General features: G+C 48.9%; 2 protein-coding genes across 5 annotated transcripts in view; one reads left to right on the top strand and one right to left on the bottom strand.

Moving 5' to 3' along the window:
- Window positions 1–24067, top strand: part of FAM241B (family with sequence similarity 241 member B) — a 230744-nt gene that overhangs the window by 21414 nt on the left and 185263 nt on the right. The window lies entirely within an intron of this gene.
- NEUROG3 (neurogenin 3) lies at window positions 9071–9845 on the bottom strand. Its single transcript, XM_010992787.3, has one exon. The coding sequence runs from the start codon at window positions 9811–9813 to the stop codon at window positions 9166–9168; it is 648 nt and encodes a 215-aa protein (XP_010991089.1). The 5' UTR covers window positions 9814–9845; the 3' UTR covers window positions 9071–9165.

Here is a 24067-nt window from a genome sequence, read left to right as displayed (position 1 = left end):
AAAAATTAGTTGCCATCCAGAAGAAGGGAAATTTGGGGGGCCCTTTTAGCTCAGGAGAACTTTCAGAGCTTTGATCCTGGGAGTGGGTGTTTTTCCTGGAATAACTTTTCTTTTGGAGAGGTCAGCTACTGGGACTCAGGCCTTCTCTGTACAATGAACCTATGTAGACTGCCTCCCTTCCCTCACCCCTGGCTTCCACAGAGCCCCCTGCCACCCCTCTCTTCTGTTCTCAATCTTACGTGTTTGACAGACCTTAGTCTCCCCACCTCCTCCAGGAGGTCTCAGTACCATGCTTGTGCCTTCATGCCTTCGTTTGACTGATTTCCTCTGGTCTCTGTCAGTCAACCATGAACTAAATGCTAGAGAGTAGGTTTTAATCTCCTTCTGGGGTCTCTCTCTCAGGCTGAGCACACAGAAGCATGAGAATATGCTAGTTCACACATAGGGACAGCACACACTGAGACACACACATATGCACACAGAAGCATGGGCACATGCATGTGCACACACACATGCAACATTAAGTAAGGCAGGTATATTGGAACCTGCTCACAAATGGGACCAGCAGCAAAGAGTCCAGAAGGCCTAAAGATGCAAAGAGAAGAGGAAAAGGGGGCCTGGTCTTGCTAGTTGGGGGTCCATAGTGCAGAGCTAATCAGCGCTGTGAGTGGCAGAGGTTGGGGGCCATCGGCACCTGACGCCAAGCTCACTGCTGAGGTCTGTGTTCTCAGAGTCCAGAGCCAGGTAGAGAGCAGTAGTGACAAGCCACTTGCCCCTATGCCAGGAGACAGCATAAAGAGACCTGCATGTTGGAGGCCAAGAGCTGATCTCCTGCCAGACTACAGCCATTGCTGATGGTACAGCAGGAGCAAGAATGGAAACAATAAAAATCTCCATTTACTCTGCACTGGGCACAGATGCTGAGCACTTGTCTTGTGTAATTTCATTTAATCCTGACAATTACCCTCTGAGGTATCATTGTGTCCTTTTATAGTTGAGGAAACAGAGGCTGAGAGACATTAGGTTCCTGGCTCAAGGTCACACATCTGGGGAGGGTCAGAGCTGAAATTTGAATCCAGAGTGTCTGTCTTCAGAGCAGCTCTCAGCTATTACACTCTATTACGCAATTTATGCTGAGCAAAAAACAAAAAATGAAAAACAAACAAAAAATGATACTGGGGATGGATTTATGATTGAAAATGTATGATGTCTCAGATTTGATTTAAAATAATCCACAGAAGTAGTGTTGGAAGAAGTGGGTAGGTATGTGAGTGAAATATAATTGCCTCTGAGTTGATAATTGTTGGACTTCAGTGATGAATATATGAGAATTAATTATACACTTCTATTTGTAAATTTTTTCGTGATAAATTTTACTGGTTCTGGGTTCTACCTTGGCTGTAGCACCACTGGACGATCTTGAGCATGTTGCTGAACATCTGTATGCCTCGGTTTTCCCACTGGTCCTTGCCCCATCTGTTTCCAATTCATTGCAGGACTGCAATGCTGCTTAATATGTACCCATGGAATAAGGGGTGTGGAATACCTCAACCTGAAGAGACACAAGCCCCCCTATTTCTAAGGACAGCCAGGGACCCCTTCTAACTGAAGATCATTCTTTGCCTCTCACTTTGCAGAAAGAAAAACTCTGGCAGAGCTGTTTGTGTGATTTGTCTGTGTCCAGGCTCCTGGAGTGTAAAATATAAGTGTGTGTGTGAGTGTGTGTGTGTGTGTGTGTGTGTGTGTGTGTGGTGGGGAATGTGCAGTGCTCATTCCACCTGTGTGGGTCTCCTCTTCTCTTCCAAGTCGCCACCTGTTCATTCCTCGTTCAAAAGGGGCATAGGGGCCCCAGGCAGAAGGGTGGTGCTCAGACCCTGGGGGAGGCAAATGAGGCTCTGGGCCTCCCAAACACTGGGGATGATAAATGGGGTCCAAGTCTTTCAGGCTTCATTATAGAGTCACCATGGGTTTGCCCAAACCATGGCAACCGATTCAAGCAATGATTAACCTAATAAAGCAGAGGCAAAGGGGAAAAAGATGCATTCAAGACCCCAAGTCAGGCCCTGGTTCTCCAGAGGCAGTAAATTTCCCTTCAGTGGGTACAGTGTCCAGGCCCCAGACGTCCTAAATCTCTGCCTCTGGGAGTGGGGGTGGGGAGGCCTGTGAAAACAGTAAGTGGATGTCAGAGATCAGCTGGGGTAGCTCCAATGCTCACTTAATGGTGCCCCTCCTGGGCCCTTCTGGAAAACAGACCCAGCACTAGGGGACAGGGAGACATCTGCTTTAGCCCCAGGAGTCAGATCACCTAAGCTTTCTTCTTTTGAGCTCTGATATATTTGGTCCTGGGGAGGTGTATGTGTGTGAGTGTGTATGTGAGCATGTGTGTCTGTCTGTCTCTGGGGTTGAAGAGCAGGCAGCAGAGATTCTGCTGCTGCCGCTGTGATGGCAGCCTCAGATGACTGTCAAGGATCCCTGCCACCTGGTATATGTGGCCTTGTGTAATCCCCTTACTTTGGCTGTGGGCTGGATTTAGTCATTTCTTTCTAGTGAATAGAATGTGGCAGAGGTAATGGGATGTCACTTTTGAGATTAGATTACAAAAGACTGGCTTCCACCTTGGGTGTCCCCCTACCTCTTCTTTGCTTGCACTGTAGGAAGCTATTTGCCATGTTGTGAGCTGCCCTATGGAAATGCCCACATGGCAAAGAACTGAGGAAGGCTTATGGTCCAAAGCCACTGAGGAACTAAGGCCTTCAGTCCAATAGCCCTTGAGGAATTAAATTCTGCCAATAGCCACATAAGTGAGCTTGGAGTTGGATCTGTCCCCAGTGAAGCCATCAGGTGAGACTATATCCTTGGCTGACACCCTGACTGCAGCCTTGTGGGACACTTTGTGCCAGGGGTCCCTACCTAAGCTGTGTCTGGATTCCTTACCTACAGAAAATCCACATAAATAAGTGTTTGTTGTTTTAAGTAGTTAAGTGTTTTTTTGTTTTGTTTTGTTTTGTTTTTTGTAGTTTCTTATGCAGCAATAAGTAACTAGTAAAACAGAGGTAGTATCACTGGTGATGGGGTTAAAAGATAGAAGGAGCATCAGTTCATCTCTGTAATTAACAGGCTTATGGGCTTGGGCAAGTCATATAACCTCTCACTGGTTAATGTGGGAAAGTCAGTCCTGGCCCATACCTTCTTAGCTAGTCTTCTGTAGGAATGAGATGGAGATGGAGTGGATATTATAATGAGGCTTGTTTCAGATTGCAGGCAGGCACATGAAGTCTATGGACATATTTGTCATCTCATCTGAATCCTTATAAAACCCTATGAGGTAGGTTACTCTTGTGATAACCCAGTCTCACCTAATCAGGTGGGGCATCTTCTAAAATAGACCCATAGGCAGCCAAAGAAGGTTGTTTTGGTGCTGAGGAGGGAATAAAGCAGGTAATGGATCTCTATGTAATTTATTCCAGAGATGATTGGAAAACACTTGAAGAGTTTAAATAGGAGAGTGACAATATTATATTTGCATATTTCTCTGGCTGCACCATGGAGGGTGCAGTGACAAGTGTTGAGATTAGAGGTAGAGAGATCAGTTAGGCAGTCTCTCCAAGCAAAAGATGAGAGCCTGAACTAGAGAAGTTGTCATAAGGAGGTAAAGGTGAGGCTAGGTTCAAAAAATACTGGAAAGGACAAATCAGCAGGACTTAAGGGTTAATTGGATGTGGCTAGTAAGAGAGAAGAGTCAAGATGAACCCTAGATTTCTAGTGTGGATGACTGAGTGATGCTAGTTATACCAGGAACAAGAGGCAGCATTAGTTCGGAGTTAGGAGAGAGTAATTCCATTTTGGACATGTCTCATTTGGGGGGCTCAAGTGACATCTGGATATGTAATCTTGGAGCTCTGGAAGGATAGATCACAACTGGGGAGGGTCACTAGGAAGGAGTGGGTAGCCCTCGGCTTAGGTGCCAACTTGCACTGCACAGGGGTGCAGAGGAAATTCAAATTCATCCAAAAGTGCCCCCTCCCCAAAAACAAAAGCCTGGGAGAATGAGAAGAATTTGACACAAATGAAGATGTTAATAATAATAATAATAAAATAATAATTATTATTATTATCATTTATGGTAGTTAGTGTGCACTAAAAGCAAGCATGTTTAATCAACCCAGTTAAGTAGCTATGACTTATTGTCCCAGCTCCACAGGTGAGGAATATGGGCCGGAGGGAGGCAAAGGAGTATAATTGAAAACCATAAGTTAGTGGCAGTACCAGGTTTTGAACTAATGCCTCTGTGATTCTAAAGCAACTGTTTTTAACCACTCTGCCATTTGTGTATGCATTTGGAAGACTTCTTTTTGCCTTTGTTCTTGAAATAACTAAAACTTCATTTTAACCCAAAGAATGAGACCCCTGTTGAGGGCAAAGTTCCAAACCAGTTTTCCAAGTTTAGGGCTGCTGCATTCTAAACTTCCAATGCAATTCCACTTTCTCAGATGCTGTCAGAAATTCTGAAGCTGGTCACTCAGTTCTAACTCCATCAGTTATAAGAGAGAGTTTTTTGGCCTAGCTGAGAAAAGGGCCTTTCTGAGTCACACAGTCAGTTGGTAGCAACAGAGTCTATGCTTTCCCCACCACATCAAGGAAACCGACAGTCTTCTGGGTCTACATATCCACAGGGAGCTCCCCAGGGACTCCAGCCTGGAAACGTGGGCAAAGGAGGTTGATAGGTGATTTCTTTACTGAGAACGCCAATTTCCAAGAAGCGTCTCTCACTCTGAACCAAAGCAGTTATTTCAGCACCATGGTCAGGGGCGCGCCGCTGCTTTTCAGGACCTCGGTGCCCGACCTACTTAGCGCGGCAGGCGTTCTCTCCCACCGCCTTGGCCCTCGGATCCCAGAAGCAGAGGAGGTCACACAACAGCCTGGAATCTCCCTAAGGGCCTGGGGGTGGGGGGCGGCCAAAGCACAGGGTCACCTCTTGGCCTTACAAGACCCAGAGGACCCAGCTCGAACCAGAGCATAGACAACTGGAGACTGAGTCAGCACAGAGGAGAGAGCGCTAAATTACTAGCCTAGAGCCAGGGTCAGAGTTTTAGCTTGCTCCAGTAACTCACCGAGTGATTGAGGGCCTTGGGCAAGTCACCTACTTCCAAGACTTTGGGTCTCTGTTTCCATGGTGTGACTATCTGGCCTTGCCCACCTCACTGGCTGTAGGAGGGGGCCTGATAGAAGAGGTGTCCAGCCTCAAGTCTGTCACTGTCTGTGCTCTTGGCCCTTTGAAGGTGGAGGAGTCAGGTAAGGTTAGTGACTGTCCCCCACGCCCATCCCCCACTCCTTCTTGAGCACTATCTGCAGGCATTTAAAAAGAGGAGGGGGAAAAGAAATGCAACAGAGAGTATTAATTACATATATGTAGAAATGTAATTATAATATACTCAGTGCTTATTCTGCACCACATTCTCAGCCAAATGTGTTCCTCCCCCCTGCACTGTTCCCCTGGGTCTGAAGTCTCTTTTCTACTGCTTCCAGTAGAAAAGGTGGGAGAGCTGTAATTCCATCCATTGCTAGCACGGGTTTCCCTTAGGCACCTAGAAATCCAGTGAAAGGGTATCAGGGACTCTCTCCAGCTTCTCATGTGAATTAGCTGAGGCTCAGAGACTTGTCCAAGGTCACACAGCTGGGCAGTGGATCTATGGGTGAGAGGAGGGGCAGAGTGCGCTTGTGGGGTCGCGTGTGGCCCTGGCCCCGCCTGCCTTTGTGCCAGCCCAGCAGCTCGGCTCCCAGACATTAGCATTCCAATGGCCCTGGGATGCTTTTGTCTGCGGTTGCGATCAGCTTCGGGGGTGGGGTGGGATGGGGGCAGGGCACCATAAATCTACCTGCTTGTGTGTGAGGACCGGGTGGGAAGGGGTGGTGCAAGATTCATGTGCTGTTTTTCTGGAAGGCAGGGCTCAAACAAAGGCAGAAGAAGGGGAAGAGTCCTTCTATCTGAGTGTCTCTGCAGACCCTGCTTGGGACCCTGTCCCACTTTGGGGGAGTTTGGGCACAGGCGATAACCTCAGACCAAAGGAGGCTTCGCAGACACTCTAGCGAAGGCATAGTGGGAGGAGGGTGGGCTTCCAGCAGAGATCCAGAGAAGCTTGACTGATTTTAAAAGCCACTGAAGACAAAATGCCCGTGGAGGGGTGGGGGTGTGTGTGTGGTGATGGTGATGCTAGGCTAGTTGTATGTGCCACTCACAGAAATGTTTCCTAGCCCTTCTTGATGAGGGAAAGAGACATGGGTGAGATTTATCACCTCGGTGTGGTTCCAAACACCTTGATGGATCTCATCCTGGGCAAGGAGCCCTAAACCTTCCTCTACCTCCTGACTTGAAGAGTAGAACTGACAGCTCTGGGGGTCAGATCTGCCCTGACCCAAGGTGGGGGCACAGCATTCCAGTTGGTTAAACAGTGCTTTTTTTTTAATTCGTGGGGCAGATGACCAGTCTTTGTGTGTTGGTTGACTAATAGCTCCTTAATGAGCACCCTTATAAGCAGGAGAGGGACTGGCAGTGGGTGCCTCCACCTGGCACCCAGGGCCAACACTTTTCCAGCTTCAGGAAGTTGTTCACACCAAGGGAGTCCTCTGCCTATTTGAACACTACTTCCCACAGCCTTTCACAGGAAGAATCATCTTCCTACCTGAGGACTTCCTCTCTACACTTTTAGTCCAGGGCCAAAATACCACCTTCTCTGGCAAACCTCCCAATCCAGCCACAGGTGACAATCCTACCATCCCTCCTGTGGCTCTTGCTTCCACTCAGCACCAGTGTTTTTTAACCTTGAATGATTTTGTCTACATACTTGATATTGTCTCTGGAGGACAGAGATGGGCCTGCCTGATTTTTATGGCTGTCCACCCCTCCCCCTAATCCCCAGTAAGTAGCAGGCTGTGGCTTGGTCTGTGCAACTTGGAGCTGCTGACACCTGCCCGGGCGGTGCCCCAGATGGAAAATTGGCTGCTGCAAAAGTCACCAATAACCCATTAATCTCCTCCTTCTAGATTAAAGCTGTGAAATGAAACAACACCTTTGTTCATTCGTTTGTTTGCAGCGTCCTCCTAACTGCCCCCAAATCTGGCCCCTGATAACTAAGACATATCTCCTCCCAGCTACCATTAGGGACTTTGGGAATAAAGGAGAGAGGAAAAGTTCAATTTGAAGCAGGGAGGGCATAAGAGACAGATGCAAGACGTGTTAACCCCTGCAAAGTGGCCACCTTTGTGTTCTAACACACTGGAAATCGATATATCCACCTACTCCCAGCCCCTGACCCTGCCACACCCCACTGGGGTTGGACTGCTGCTTCCCTGGGTGCCCTGGGGCTAATCCAAGGAGGCTTCTGGGGTTCAACTTGTAAGGTAGGGTGCCCACCTTCCATTTTCCTGTTTCAGAGAGTCAAGTAGACTCCAAGTTCTTAGAGGTCAGACCTGCTTCCTTGAGGTCCTCGGGGTCTCTGAAGCCACTTAGGGGTGCTCCAGCAGTGCCATGGGGACAAGTTTCAATATCACTGCACATCAGTCTACTTTGGGAGTGATAGCGAACACATGGCTGGAAACCTTGAATAGTTTCTTGATAAGTTTTTCAATCAAGGCTGCCGAGTGTCCAGGAGGTGTCAGAGATTGCAGCTGGACCCTCTACCTTCTCTGCTCCATACCTCTCAGCCCCACAAATGATGACACCATAGCCACAGCACCAGCAAAATGAGCTCAGAAGATGTGCTTGGGCTCTAAGCACTTTGGGAAAATTCCTGTGATGCACAGCCTGCTGGTGGTGTTTCCAAGGGCTCCAGCCCTGCTGTAGTGTTATTACTCTCTCTTCCCTGAATGCAAGTCATTCTAAATCCAGGCTAGTGGCACTGGGAAAAGGGCCAGTGGCACCAATGAGTTGCCCTAGTTGGAGGCTTGTCTTTCTCCTAAACCACTGTTTGGAATAAGATAAGTTGTTGTCCCATAAATAAAACAAGGGGACTGGGCAGTGGTTTTTAAGAGCCTTCCAACTCTTATTTTCTAAGTGTGTATAGCTGACTCAAGTCAACCTGAGAATCCTCAGATCAACCTGAGAATGCCACCTGCCCGGCCTCCAGCCTAGCACCACAGTCTCTCAGACCAGGCCTCAGGAAGGACCCAAGACCCACGGAAAGGGTCTCATCCCTCTCCTTGGACAGAGCCCCCCTACCCTTCCCAACCCCAGTCACAGAGGCTGCTGCCCTCTCTGCACAATCAAGTTACCTTGCTCAGGCTTCTTAAGAATCCTTTTTTATTGGCTCAAAATCTCATTAACCAGTCCCTAAATAATCTTATGTACAGAATATAGACTTTTCCCGCTATGAAATCTCATCAATAAATACAAGTGTGTAAATCAGGGGAGGGGCCATATAATTTACTGGACAAAAATTCATTTCAAAAGATATCACATAATTTACAAACTGATTTTTTTTCAAAGACAAGGGTGCTTCAGGTCTCGGGTGGGTGGGTGTTGGGGGAAGCTGCCAGAGTCTGTCAGGCGCTTTCCACTTTCGCCATTCACAGCCTCATCTCCTGCCCCTGGGAGGGCGATGGCTCAGGAAAGTGCACAAGGAGAAGGCAAAGGATCACCTTCGTGGATTAAGGCAGAGTAGAGAGGCGGAAACCCCAGACTTGATAGGGACTAGAAGAGGTCAGCGACGTCTTTGAAGAAGACACTGCCCAACAGGAACCAACGTCGAGAGACCAAATATTGGATTAAGTCACATTTGAGGGTAGAGTGGTAAGAGACAGGCAGGCAGACTTCAGTGAGGGTAGGGTGGCTGAGACGGCGAGTGTCCCCTGCTATGTAGTGCTACCATTCTAGTCTTCTTTGCAGAAGATTTTAGGGTGGCCGCAGGGAGGGGGCCTAAAATGCAAATAGCCTGCAATGCCCACTCGCGGGGGCAGCGGCAGAGGGTTGCAGCTGGCGCGGTACCAAAAAAAAAAAAAAAAAAAAAAAGGAGGAGGGTAGGGATAGAACCCGGCCTGCCACCCTCTCTGGGCCTGGGCGAGCCAGAAGCAGGAGGAGCAAGTATGCCCAAGGGCCGCCCCCACCGCCGCTGCCCCACATCTCCGAAGGCCTCCGCCCTCTCCCTTTCTCCCACCGGCAGACAGGCCCCTTCATAGAAAGTCTGAAAAAGCCAGGGCGCCAGGGCGCAGGCAGACAGGGGAAGCAGGCGCCTGCAGCCCAGGGCCCTCCTCCAGCGAGGCGGCAGGGCTCAGGCTGCCCGCCTGGGAGACAGGGGAATAGAGGGAGCCCCAGTCTCCCAGGGAGCTGCCGTCTGGGCTGCCCAGCTCCTCGCAGGGCGGCACAAGTGGCTCCAGCCCGTAAAGGCTGTGGTCCGCTATGCGCAGCGTCTGTGTCAGCGCCCAGATGTAATTGTGGGCGAAGCGCAGCGTCTCGATCTTGGTGAGCTTCGCGTCGTCGGGGAAGGTGGGCAGGACGCCGCGCAGCGCGTCCAGCGCGGAGTTGAGGTTGTGCATCCGATTGCGCTCACGGTCGTTGGCTTTCTTGCGCCGGTTCCGTCTCTGCTTGCTCAGAGCCAACTCACTTTTGGGCCGGCTGCGTCCTCCTCGCCGCGCGCGAAGCTTCCTCGAGGCGCCTCGGCAGCCGCCCGCTTCTGCCTCGGCACAGTTCCCCAGCACGCGACTGGGGCTGGGCGGAGCGGATGCGACGCAGGTCACTTTGTCGTCTGAGGCGCCCTGGAAAGTCTGCTTTGTCTCATGGGTCACTTGGACAGCTGGTGCACCAGAGGGATGGGGCGCCATCCTGCGGCGGGGCAAAAGGTAAGGGTAAACGTGGGTCGATCACGCAGTTCCCAATCTCGGGCCGGCTGGGGGAAAAATCGAGAAAAAGCCATCACTCCCCGCTCCCGCCGGACCAGAGGACCCCCTTTTCCCTTGGCCCATCGCTCTGTGGCCTTTACCTTGTTCTATGGCGCAAAGGGTTAGAGAGCGGTGGGCAGTGAGAGCAGCGGTGAGCTGAGCTGGCCTTTTCCTCTGCAAATTCAGCTGAGATGCAGGCGCCCCTTCTTGAAAGTTTCCCCAGCCCCAGAGAAGAAAAGTGTAAAGGGGGTCCCGAGCTTCAGCGCGGCTGCGAGACCATGCGGATTTCCTGAGGCGCAAGTCGTGTGCCCCTTGGCACGCTTTATCTGCTGCTCCTGGGCCAGGAGCGTGCCTGCCCGGCTGCTGCCCGCGCCGCCATCCAATCAGCGCCCGGGCCAGGGGGCCCGCGCCACGCGAGCCCGCTCCTCCCCCGAGGGGCACAGCTGGATTCCGGACAAAGGGCTGGGGCCGAGGTCGGGGGGGTGGGGGTGGAGGGGTACGCCGCTCTGTTTGCTTTCTCCCCACGGGCTCTGTCCCAGCAACTCTCGGTTCCTCAAAGAGCCTCGCCCAGTGAGAAGAGCCTCGTCTGGCTCGCGTCTGGCGGCCCCCTAGACTGTTTTGCTCTTATTCTGTCTTTCCTTGATATCTAAACAGACCCCTTCTTGATACCCTGAAGGGGGCTTTGGGAAATGTGTAGGGTATGTCAATACCCGTGTGATTACACATGGGGAAATTGAGACTCAGAAAGGAGACAGCTTGCCCCAAATCACTCTGAAAGGACAAGGAGCCAGGTGTCCTGACTACCAGCTTGGAGAAGCGTGTAAAATTCCCAGTGCCATTCTGCTCTCCTGCACTGTGGGTCAGATTAGGAAAAATAGAGGGTGACATTTCACTGACCCTCTCCATTTTGGGAAGGGGGACGGGGCAACCAGAGAGAGAGATCCTGCTTATGTTCCTGCCACTTAGAGACCTTTCCTGGGGATGAGGAGCCCCTCACCACGGTGCCTTGAGATGACATCCAACACTCCTCAGACGTAGATGCTTAGAACCTCACCCCTCATCCCCCATCCCAAACCTAAGACATTTCAGTAGTGCCCCAGAGGCGGAGGGTGGCTATTGTGGGACCTCCAGGGGGCATTCCACCACTACCAATTGTGGATAGTATCCTACAAATCTGCCAGGGCCTGCTAGGGAAGAGCTTAGGTGAGAAGGGGTTAGGAAAGGGCGGGGAGTTCACAGTGAGCCCTTTTATCTTCTCAATGCCAGTGGAGTGCTGGCACTGCAAGAAGCAGATCAACTCTTTCTGCCCTTAGTCCTCCTGTCCAAACATAGGAGGGTAGGGGCTGCCGGCCGCTTTGTGGTCCAGCCCCCTGCTGTGATCTAGGCAGAGGTCAGGCGGTGAGCACAGGGATTCCACAAGTCCCTGGTTGGCACTATCTTGAAATCTTTCCAAAATGAGTCTGAACACATCACCCCTCCTTTCTTCCCCCACCCCTCCCTTTTGTCCCCATCCCTCCCTTTTGTCCCTGTTTCAGACACCCTGTGGTCTTCTGCTTCCAGTCACTCAGGGTGAGGAGGATCACAGCTTCTGCTCCTCTCCCTTGACTGCGACACACCCCAGGAGAAAGCCAAGGCTGGGAAGACCTGGGGGTGGGGTGGATTAAGTCTCTGTAGGTGGCAGAGGCTTCACTTTCTAGCAGGTCCATATACCCTGAGCCCCTGGAAGCTGGCAGGAGTTGGGGGCAGAACCCGGCAGGGAAACTGAGGGGATGGGGTGAGGGGAATAGGTAAGTCTGTGTATCTGCCCTAGTGACACCCTCTTGACACTTGCCCAGTCTGCTTGGAGGGTGAAATTACCTCTAAGGCAGAGAGAGGGTGAATATGCTTGGGAGCCAGGGAGAGGTGGCTCTAGGAATGCATGGAGATAGAGGTGCTGTGCTCAGCGTCTCAGCTAGTATGCTGTTGGCAGAGGCTTCCTCCCTTGATGCCTGGGGACTGAAGCTAGAGGTCAGGTTCAGGATCAACAAAAGGACCGGCCAAGACTCCTGAGTTCCAAGTTTTGCTGTTGCTCCTCCCTTAGGTCACAGCTTGCTCTGAACTTGTCTTCTAGTCATAAGAATGAAAACTTTAGGTCCATTTAACAGATAGAAAAGTCGAAGCCCAGAAAGGGAAAGTGACTCATCCAAGGTCACACAGCAAGTTGTAGCAGAACCACATGGAACTCAGTATTAATCCTAGTATTAGATTCTCCCTTGCACCTGTTGCCTCTCTTTGATGGGGGGAAAATATTTTGTCAAGGCAAAAACCAGACATCCCAAAACATAGAAAATAGAAGTCCTGGGTCTGTGAGGAATGACAGGGTCAGAGTAGAAAAAGGATAGTGACCCCATCTCCCAGTGTCAAGAGGAGCCAATGTCCACTTACGCTTTATCTCTCTGCTTTCCACTCCATCCCCTTGCCTTGCATGATTTCCATCCTGCACATCAGGAACTGATGCTTCCCTAAGGGCTACAGGGCCCAGCCTGGCTTCGTGGAGGGAACCCTGACCATAAGGGATCAAAGAACCCGTACTGATCCCCACAACCAGGACCTTCATCCCTCAGCGGCCCTCAGATGAGAAACGAAGGCGGGACTCATCTTGGCTCAACCTGGGTCAAGTGGCTCATGGGTACAGAGGAAAGCTGCAGGGCAAGCTTCCTGCACCAGGGAAGATTCTGGGGATATTTGGGGACCTTCTTGACTGGGAGAGAATTCTGGCACCAGCTTAGAATTCTTATCCAGCTTCCCCAGCGCTCCTCCGGCTCAGGGTTCTCCAGGGCTTGCAGGCCGCCAACAGTCCCGCTTTGCGCAAAACACAGTTAGGGCGAGGAGCGCGCAGCGGCCGGGGCAGCGGTCTCCTTGGGGCACTCAAGAACACTCTGCAGCCCTTCTTCTGGTCAGAAGGGCGGGGCCGGAGGTGGAGGAGTCCTTGAGGGTTAGAGGTCAAGGATACACGTACCCCCTTTCCGCTGCAGAGGACGCACAGACCCCCTCTCCAAAGTTAACTCCTGTGCTTTTGGAGGCGGAGGCGCAGGCTGTGATAACTCAGTGCGCACTGGCGGTTATTTGTGAAGCGGCTCTTCCAGCCTGGAGCAGAGCCTGTTCCTGAAGCCCCCGGCCCGTCGCTGCCTGTAAGGCCTCTGGGAACCCCGCAACCCTCGACTCTCCGGAGACCTAGGCTTGCCTAGAGGCTGAGGGGCCCCAGGAGAGAGGCGATAGCCTGACGTCTGAAGACCGCGGGTAGATTGGAAAGGAAGGAAGGCAGCGGTCCGCCCTACTGCCTTCTCGTTGGCGGGGGGATTCTTAGCAGTGCCTGGGGGCTCTTTGAGAAATAAGCTGGGGGAGGGTGGCCACAGGAAGCTGAATAGCTAATAGCTTGCCAGTGGAGGGGGCTTCTTTCTCTCGCCTTCGTCTCGGAGCTGAAAGAGGGGAAGACAAAAATCTGGCGAGCGAGCTGCCCGGGCCGAGACTGGCCACTTCAAACAGCCCTTCAAACAAAAGGAGACGACGAAAAGAAAGCCCCACCTGTCTCCAGTGTTTGCTAAAATAATAATAAATAGATTTCGCTTAATAAATAATTACAAGAGATTGTAAAGTGGAGTGCTTTGGAAAACATCTACCACGGGAGTCCCACAGCCAGCCATCACCTGCTCCCAAGGCGGGCAACTTTATTGTTAAGCCACCCCCCAACTAGTTCGCCTCTGATAAACTCTCCTTCGTTTTCACAATGACTGTTTACTCATAGTTAGCACAATATTACCTTTGCCGTGATAAACCCAGAGTGGGGAGACCTGGCCCCTGGCCCCTGGGCACACCTGTCCTAGAAGCTGACACATGGATTTGGCACGGAGCAGGCCTCCCCCCGGGATTTCTCCCGTGTACATTGGCCCAGTTGCCACCCATTTATAACAGGTTGGCTGCAAGGCCTATCTCAGTCCTATTTGTCTTCTTTTATTGAAAGCATATGGTCTCCAGGGGCTCACCAGCCCCATATTTCATCTGCCGGGAGCTGGGGCGCTTCCGCAGGCTGGTGCTGCCCTGCGCGCTGCTCCCCACCCAACTGCTGCTGCGCCAGCTGAGGGTTTGGCGGAGGTGGGGTGGGGAGAGAGATAAGGCAGGCTCCTCATTCGCTTTGGGAGAGAAGCCATCCCCTCAGAGACTCCCCCTCCCCGGCTCAGGGACCTCGTGCGCTCTTGAATGGGTAGCTAGTTCTTTTTCTTGGGTAGGTGAGAGGGCGCCATATGCCACCCCCCAGGGCGCACGAAGGAGCTGCGGTCCAGGGAGTCCTCTAACAAAAGGAAGAGAGGGCCCGGGACCCCAGGAGCATCCGAGGTCTTTATTTGCAGATCCCCCTCCCTGCCCAGGGCCGCCTCGCCCCCCCCCCCCCGAGAGTCCATAGCTCGCACGCAGCTCCTGGAAACAAAGTGTCTACATTATCTCGCCGCCGGCGGAGACAGTGAATGCGTGAAAAGGTGCATTGCGCACCAAGACACCTGTTGAAGCGGCGCCTCTTCTCAGCGCTTCTCTCTGCTCTGCCCTGGGTCAGGAGGGAGTGGGGGTGGGAGGAGGGAGAGATACTGTGATTTGTGGCGACATATGTTGAGCAGATCGGTGTGTACTCTTCACAGGGACACATGCACCCTCGCTCCCATACACACCCCGCGAGAAGGAGCAGCTGCTCTCCTCACCTTCTCCTGACATAATACCTGGGCCAGGCGCTTTAGAGTCGCCTTTTGAGACTCCAGCTCTCCCCCACCCTCTCTGCCTTCCGCCCCCACCCGCCGTCCCAATCTTGGCAGCTTCGCTGTAGGACTTTATTGTCAAATTTAACAGATGCGCATTTGTTCCCAGCGCCCCGGCCTCAAACACACACACACACAAACACACACACACACACACACACACACACACACACACACACACAGCCAAACACAGAAAACGCGACCGATGACACAGATGCTGAGCGTGACCTGTCCATATGCCCGGTCCGCGCCCGCCGGGGCTGGGGAAACAAACAGCGCTGTGTGATTTTCCCTCCCCAGAAAGGAAGAAACGGAAACCGCCAGGAGGCCGTGAGGCCATCTCCAGGCACTTCCAATTTTGCGCTTGCCCTTTGCCGCCGTGGCGCAGTGCGCGGCGCGGCGCTGGGGTCCAGGAGGGCGCAAGGATGTGGACTCAGAGCGCAGACGGAAAGGCTGCGGGAAAGGGGTCCCTGGGAGAATTGAGAGAGCCAGAAGCTCTGCAGGTGCGGGTTGGGCACTACCTGATCTCTGGGCCTTCGCTTGACCTCTGGGCTTTTAAACTCCTGGGTAGTGAAGACGCCTCTGTCCTCCCGAGATTCCCATGAGTGGGCATCCACCTGAGGCGCACTAGGGCTGGAGAAGGCCACTTGGCACACTTCGCCAGGCTGCTTATCCCCTCTACTGGTGGCGCTAATAGAGCATGATGAGAATAGCATTCAGTGGGGAGTAGGGACCTGGCTCTGCCACTATCACTGTGCCACCCTGAGTGAATTATTTCACCTGGGCCTTGGTAATCCCCTCTATTAAAGGGGAAAAGCTGTGGAAGAAATACTTCGTAATTTTCTTTTCAAGTTTTGCAAAATTTGGATGTTTTGGATAGCAATGGGCCTTAGGCTGTGAGTGGAAGAAACCCAAAGTGCAACTCCCCTCCCTCAATGCCCACATTCTGTTTCTGGATCTGAATTTCTAGCTAATGGGTCTTTCACCAACAGTTGAGGGCCTAGGGGCAGTGATGGTCCTGAGGAAAGACAGGCACTGAGGGGTTTAGGAAGCTATCTTCTTCCCCTCCATCTTTCAGCTTTCAGGGCATAGGAACCTTTGGGCCACTCTGATACTCGGTGATAGGCATGCCTGCTGATGCCCAGTTTTCAGACCTTCATTTCTTCCAATGCTGGGATGGATTGGGGAGGCTGGGTGGTGGGTGTATTGCTCTTAAGCCCCTTGGTCTCACCAAGCCTGTTTCTGGAGAAAAATATGCCTCCTCCCATCCTCATTGTAAGCTTGGATGAGCTCTGCTTATTCCAAAGGAGAGATAGAGACAGCCTCCCTCAGCCTTACATAAATTTTCTTACTTTCTGTGTCTTTTTTGACTGAATGTGGCTCTACCATTTCTGAGATCCACTGGCCCAAGGAAGGGGGCAGTCTTCTTTAGGAGAAGTCTCCTTTGTAGAAATCAGGGCTTGTGCTGGCAGGGGAGCCCTCTGCCTGGTGGTCCCTCTGTTTCCCAGTCCTTGTGTCCCCTTCCCAACCGGCTCCTTGGGGATTCTGTCTAGGCAAAGGCAATCAAAACCAAAGGGTGTCGGAACTGCTATGAGTTGGGGGTGAATGCACCTCATTTCTTTAGTTCACCGTGGATACCCCTCCACCAGTCATCAGATTGGGAAAGCAGTAAGGGGACAGGGGTAGCAGGTGGGGATGGTCAAGAATGAATTCTAGATCAACTCAGTGGAGAAGCAATAGAATGTAATGCAATGCAGTTTTCCATGCAGTACTTAATAACATTAATATCCATACAGAACTTTGAAGAAGGCAGATCTCCCTCTCACACAACATGTGAGGGGGCCAGGAAGGGATTTTTCTTGTCCCCATTTTACTCCTGAGTAGTCTACTGCTCAAGGTCATAGACCTGAGTCTGGAACTCCTCTTCCCTGTGTCCTCTCCAGCCAGCTGTCAGGGAATCTTCATTTTGTCGCCCTTGGCCCCCTACCCACTGCCCACACTCCAGGATCTTCATCCTGCCAGGCTCTGGAGCCCTCTGGAGGTGGGCAGATCTCAGCCAGGTCTGTAGGGACACAGGAGTTGAAGGGTTTGAAAACAATAAATAACAGACTTTCCCCTTCTCTCTTGTCTTTCTCTTTCTGTGCTTCCACAAGCCTTCCCTAGCTCCCCGAAATGCTGTGGACACAGGGCCAGGTTTGTAGGACTTTGAGAATTGGCGCCTTCTTAAATTGTGTGCCCAAGGCACCCCATTTAGCTCACCGCAGCCCCAGCTGTGCTGTGAGGGCAGTAAGCTGCATATCCTTCTTTGCTTAGACTGTAAAGCAGGTGGGCTCAATTTTTTTTTATTATTATGTGGCACTATCAGAAAACTATGTTAAGCACATTCTTCAAAATATGTTAGTATTTGTTAATCCTTCACATATTATGTACAATATAAAACATATGCAAAATATGACTTACTATAAATTATAGATGTCTTTCTGTGCCAGCCAGCATTAATAGTGGAAAAGAGAATGCGATTTTGAGCCAGGCATCCTGGGTTCCATTTTGGACTTCTGCACTTAGTAGCTGTGTTAGTAACTTTGGCCAATTGACTCAACCTCTCTGAGGTGCCTCCTACAAAACGGGGATAATAATAGAGAACCTACCTCATGGGGCTTAAATGATCTAATTCATGTGCTCTGTTTTTATGAATACAATGTAATACATAAATTATAAAAAGTATCTCCAAAGAAATTTGCACCCAAGAAATAAAAATAAATATAACTGGAAGTTCTAATATGTGACTCTCCTCATGCTCCCCTGTCTGGGCAACCCACTGCTGTCTTAGCAACCTAAACAGAGGAATCATCAACAGTTATGACATAGGTTTATATTTGATGGGCTCTTTATCACCCATTGTTATTTCTTAGCACATGAGTGAGGCAACATGGTCAGAAATCTGCAAACTACTTCTATGAAGAAACTGAGGCTTTAGAGAGCTGATGTGACTCATCCAAAGACACCCAACTTATATTGTGAAGTGGGAATAAGAATCTAGGTCTTCTGACCCCAAGTCTGTGCTTCATTCACCCTGGCTCTCTGTTACACTCTGGGTCCCACTTACGAGCTGGTTGTAAAACCATCTCAGATAGACTCTTGCCGAACAACTACCAATGAAGGAGGTATGGGCTAATCAATGAGCTGGTGGTGTGTGCATATGGCTCATTTACTCTTGTCCAGCAGAAACCATAGTGGGCTTGGAGGCCCCTGGCATGTGATCTTATTTGGTGGTTGGGTACACTTTGCAGATGTAAGTATAGAGGGGAGAACTTTTGTGCAGACCTTCAATTCTTCACAGGAAACTACAAATCAGATTCCTGTCAATGCAATTGCCCAGACACCAAGATGGCCCCAGGTCAATTGGGCACACCTTACCTCTGCCCCATAAATGTTTACAAAGAGTCATTATGAGAGGGTGGTGGCCAGCTGTTTCCTACAGTCACAGAGGTTAGACCCAGAGGAAGTGGTTTGAATTAGAAAAGCAGAGATTTAGACTATTTATGACTATTTCTTCCCCAAATAAACATGGTAAGAGTCCTCTTCAGATGAGGTGGAATCCTCTCTGTAAAGACCTCCCGTTCTCTGGCCTGGAATGGTTATGCAGTCTGCTTAGAGGCCAGGAGATGGACTGATGACCTTAGGAGACCGCATCCATCCCCATGATTTCACCACCATGAATAGTTAGGCTGACAATTCAGTTGTATAGAACACACTTGGGGAGTCACCTGTCACAGAAGCCCTTCAAGATCATGGGTGGAATTCATTACTATAGTTCTTTAAAAAAATTTTTTTTGAAGTATAGTCAGTTTACAATGTTGTGTTAACTGTAATTGTGTAAATTCTGGTGTACAGCATAGTGATTCAGATATATATATCTGAATATATATATATTCAGATATATATATATATATATATTCCTTTTCATATTAGTTTTCATTATAGGCTATTACAAAGTATTGAATATAGTTCCTTGTGCTATACAGTAGAACCTTGTTGTTTATCTGTTTTATATATAATAGTTAGTATCTGCAGATCCTGAACTCCCAAATTATCCCTCTACTCCCCCATTCCCCCAGTAACCATAAGTTTGTTTTCTATGTTTATGAGTCTGTTTCTGTTTTGTAAATAAGTTCATTTGTGTCTTTTTTTAGATTCCACATGTAAGTGATATCATATGGTATTTTTCTTTCTCTTTCTGACTTACTTCACTTAGAATGAGAATCTCCAAGTCCATTGATGTTGCTGCAAATGGCATTATTTTATTCTTTTTTTTAATGGATGAGTAGTATCTTCTTTACCCAATCATCTGTCCATGGACATTTAGGTTGCTTCCATATCTTGGCTATTGTAAATATAATTATTATAGTTCTTAACCTGAGTAAATTGTAAATAATACTAGTCCCCTTCTGAAGAATTACAGAACCATAGCTCAAACCCATGATGTGCTAGGTGTTGTGAGAAATATCAATAACCAGAAAGACTGTCACTAGCATGTGGTCTCCAGCACTAAGTTGACAAATGATTGGGACCTGAGGCTCAGAAAGGAAATATGTCTTGTTCAAGGTCACACTACAAGTGTGGCCAAGTCAGAACCCAAGTCTCTTTCGACCATCTCGTGATCAAGTCCCAGAGCCGTTGCTCTTTGATGCTCTTGTTTGGTACCCATCCTTCTCTGCCTGGTGTGTGGAGGTCCTTTGTCCTATGTCTCCCTTAATAGAGGAAGAGCTCCTTGAGGACAGTGGCTGTGTCATGTTGAGAATTTAGCAAGGATGTTGTAAATGGGCCCAGGTAGGTGAAGGTTATGTGAGACCTGAGCATCTGGGCAGCCAGCAGGAAGTTGGCAGGATATGGAATGAGTGGAAGAGTCTAATTGGACCCATACTGCTGTTGTAAACTCTGATGCAAGCAATGGATCCAAAGCTGTGGGGACGAAGGAGGCGGATAAGGGGAAACACTTTCCTCTAAGGGCACAACCTGGAAGTTGTGTGCATTACTTCTCCTTATGTTTTGATCAACCAGTGCTTAATCTCATGGCTTAATATAGCTGCAAGGGAGGCTGGAAATGTAGTCTGAAGTCTGGGTGAACACATGCCCAGCTGCATATTGGAAATCTATTACCAACAGTCTTTATCAAACTTAGTTATTAGAAAATATGAACTTTTCCTCCTTAGATTGCAGTAGAGATCCTTAATGTAGTGTCCATCCCCCTAGCCTAGGGGCTCCCAAGGATTGTGAAACCTGAAAGTTGGTAGATAATGTTCTGTGTGTACATACATCTTTCTGAGAAGATTCAGAGATTCATCAGGTTATCTAAGGTGTCTACGGCCTCCTTTCCCGAACATTAAGAGCTAGTTGTCTAAAGGTTGCTGAGAAATTTGGACAAGTAATACTATCTCTATGATTTTTTTCATGAGAGGTCTCTTCTCTTCTATAGAGATGTTCCAAGGCCCTGAGTGAATAAAGAGCTTTGAATAAAATTGTGACAAACCAAAAGAAGGACTTTCAGTCATTCTGCACACATTTACTGAGGACAGAAGAGGGGAAAGTGCTGTGCTCAGCACTAGGAATAAATCCAGTCTTTGCCTCAAGAGCTCAGAGTCTAATTGTAGACAGGTACCTAGACTAGGAATTATACACCTTCTGTATCTGCTCCTCCAGGTCAGGCCCTCTGGTAGCCCAGAAGTCTGAAAATTTAACAAATCCTCCAGGTGCTTTTGATATGAAGCCAGAGTTGGGGCGAGGCCACAGGTGACTAGCTTATAAGCTTTTGGTGAGGTGACTGCAGGCAAAGATGCAGGAACCAAAGCTAGCAGGAAGAGTCCTCGGCTCTGGGTTCTAACTCCCACTCTGTGGAACTGTAGACTGCTCCCTCATTCATGAAGAGGGGGTTGAGAGAATGATCAAGAGCAGACTCGGGAGTCATCGAGGCAAGTTTGAATCCAGGCTATGGATGCATCTTAATCTCTTTGTAATGTTGGACTAATCACTTAATTTCTCTGGCTTTGATTCTTTCATCTACAAAATGGATGCAGTAATAGTGCTCACATGTAAGGTTGTTCTTCGTTTGAATAAGCTAATAGATGTCTAGCACTTAGAATAGTGCCCAGCTCGCAGAAAGGGCAATGCTTTATTGAGGGTTATTGTGTGCTGGCCACTGGGACAGTGACAGGGATGCACAAGAGAGCAAAATGCACAGTCCCTCATGGGGCTGACGGCCATCTACTTAAGGAGGTGTATGTTAACAAAGCAGTCATATGAATAGATGATGACAAACCCTGGAGAGAGCTCTGAGTGGCAAGCTTTAAGGTGCAATGGAAGCTTGAGATCAGGGAAGGTATTCTAGAGAGAGGACCAACATGCTTAAGGCCTGAAGCTGGAAGAAGCGTGACATATTTGGTAAAGGGAAAGGGCCTTGTGGATGGAGCACAGAGTAGGAGGGAGAGAGGTTTGAGATGAAGCTGGAGGGCTAGCAGGGCTCTGTTTGGTAGGGCTGGGCCCTGCAGGTCTTCATGTATATTTACCCTGAGAGCAATCGGAAGCCACTGAGTGGTTCTGACACGCGGACTGACATGTTCATAATGTATGTTTATGAAGGGATCAGTGTGTGTGAGAAGAGTGGATTGGCATAAACAGAGGGGTAACCAAGAGGCTTGTCCATGTGAGACGGTGGGGCTTGACTGGTGTCAGGGCATGGAGAGAAATGGGTGGATTTAACTGAGAGAGGGAAAGTGGGCAGAGTCTGGCACTAGATCAAATATGGGGCATTAGGGAGGGAATAATAGAAAGAATGGGGCATTTTTCAGTGAGATGGAGATCATCAGCAGACATGTCATGTTTGGTGCCTTTGAGATGTCCAGATGGAGATGGATGAGTGGACTATTGGCCACACGTGTCTTGGTGGAAGTGTGGGCTAGAGATGTTTATGTGTAAGTTATCTGGGTATAGCCAGTGTTTGGGTGTAGATGAAACAGTTTAGGGAAAGAGCATAGAGTGAAAAGAGAAGGGCGTAAGAACGAGGTCTTAGGAACTCCAACCTTTAAAGGTAAGAGAGGAGGAAACCCTAAGGAGATTGCAGGGCTGTGGCCAGAGAGAGAGGTGGACAAGCAGGAAGGTGTGTTGTCCTTAAGGCAAGGGAAGGGTGTCTTAATTCTGCCTGGAGTAAGACACAAGGTATGAAGCAGCTTAGGGGACAGTTGAGTGTTTCAAATGGATGTAAGAGAGCATTGTCATTACAAATGTAGTGCTGTGAGTGAAAGTGTTGTACAAACAACAGAGGGCTGTGCAAATGCATGAGACTTAGGTTACTAGCCACTAATGTGTGATGAGAACTCAGAGTACAGTGCAGGGAGACACTATGGAATTCATCCCTAATCTTGTTTTGTTAGCTACTTTTTGATGGTCTGTATTTTACACTCTGGGAAATGCCATGAGGACATTAGAGAAAGTCTGGAAACAGGATGAGGGAGAAAGACTGGGAGAAAGCAGGAGGTGATGGTTCTGAAATACTAAAATACGCAGTTTTTTCAAAGCCATGTCTTAGGGGAAAAAGTTGTTTCCACTTCTCCAGAGGCTTTTCCTGGCATTTCAGCTCCAACATAAATCTCTTGTCTTAGGATGCCCACATTGCATTGTGTATGATGAAGGAGCTCATGTCAGAGAAAGGAAGGTGAGGGATTGGACACAGGATCATGGGATGCAGTAGTTATTTTACATGTGGCACCTTTGAGAAGCTGCTGGCCTAACGGAGTGTTGGACTGGGCTACTGAAGGCTCCCCTGAGTCAGGAAGGATGGGACGCCATCCTCTGGAACATAGCATACATTCTTTGTTTGTCTGTTTGTTTATTGAGATACAGTTGAGGTACAATACTATGCTAGTTTCAGGTGTACTACATAGTGATTTGACATTTGCATATATTATGAAGTGATCACCTTGGTAAGTCTAGTAACCATCTATCTCCATGTAAAATTATTGCAATATTACTGACCATATTCCTTATGCTGTATGTGACATTCCCATGGCTTATTTATTTAATAACTGGAGGCTTTTACCTCTTAATTCCTTTCAGCTATTTCAACCCTTCCCACCCTCCTCTCATCTGGCAACCAACCCCGTATTCTCTGTATCTATGAGTCTGTTTTCACTTTGCTTTATTTGTTTTGTTATTTTAGATTCTACATTTAAGTGAGACCATAGGTAATTTGTCTTTCTACCTGACTTATTTCAATTAGCATAATACCCTCTGGATCCATCTATGTTGTCACAAATTGCAAGGTCTCTCTTTTTTATGGCTGAGTAATATTCCATTGTGTCTGTCTGTCTGTCTGTCTATCTATCTATCTACCTACCTACCTACCTATCTGTCTTCCTGATCCACTCATCTAGTGGCAGACACTTAAGTTGTTTCCGTATCTTGGCTATTGTAAATAATGCTGCAATGGACATTAGTGTGCACATGTCTTCAAATTAGTGTTTCTGTTTTCTTTGGGTAAATACCCAAAAGTGAAATTTCTAGATCATATGGAAGTTTGATTTTTAATTTTTTGAAGAACCTCTGTACTGTTTTCCATAGTGACTGACACTACAACGCCCACCAACAGTGCATTAGGGTTCCCTTTTCTCCACATGTTCACCAACACTTGTTATTTGTTGTCTTTTTGGTGATAACCATTCTGACAGGTGTGAGGTAATATCTCACTGTGGTTTTGATTTGCATTTCCCTGATGATTAGTGATGTTGAACATCTTTTCATGTCTGTTGCCCATCTCTATGTCTTCTTTGGCAGACATGGTATACATTCTAAATCAACAATCTATGTGGTGCTATGTACTCAGTAGGGTAGAACGTATGAGTCCAGGAATCAAGAGAGTGGGAGCAGGAGTAGCCCTATTCTCTGTCACTCTCAATGGCCCTCTTGGGGAATTTAGCTTTCTGCCCCTGCCATTTTGGGCATGCAGACCCCAAGAACCCAAAGGGAGAGTGCTCCCACAGGAGATAGAACATGAGTGCGTGGAATTAAAAGTTAAGGTTGCAGCCTTGGCGTATCAAGCTCCTTGAATTGGGAAGATGAGACATCACCTTGTCAGGAGTAGTTGATTTCAATCCCCAGAATGATATAGGACAGCTGTTACAAAGTAGAGGCAAGGAGTAATAGGTTTGCTACCCAGATGATCCGCTTGGATGCATCTTGGAACTCTCTCGCCCATTTTTGGTGTTAGAGGGACAAGTGTAGCAGCCACAGCCTGAGTAGTGCATGGTGATAGGGGCTCAGACCTCTCCAGGATGAGGGTTAGGTCATGCCACCAGGTAGACCACTGAGACCAGGAGAGATGCTATCTAGGAAATCTAGAATGAATAGAAAAGAAGGGAGATTAT

This window comes from Camelus dromedarius, chromosome 8, assembly GCF_036321535.1.
Source record: "Camelus dromedarius isolate mCamDro1 chromosome 8, mCamDro1.pat, whole genome shotgun sequence".
NCBI classification, from domain to species: Eukaryota; Metazoa; Chordata; class Mammalia; order Artiodactyla; family Camelidae; genus Camelus; species Camelus dromedarius.
This window is presented reverse-complemented; position numbering and strand designations above follow the sequence as displayed.

What these genes read in the sequence shown, in the direction of transcription:
- NEUROG3 (XM_010992787.3), bottom strand. Translation starts at nt 9,813, where the DNA reads ATGGCGCCCCATCCCTCTGGTGCACCAGCTGTCCAAGTGACCCATGAG.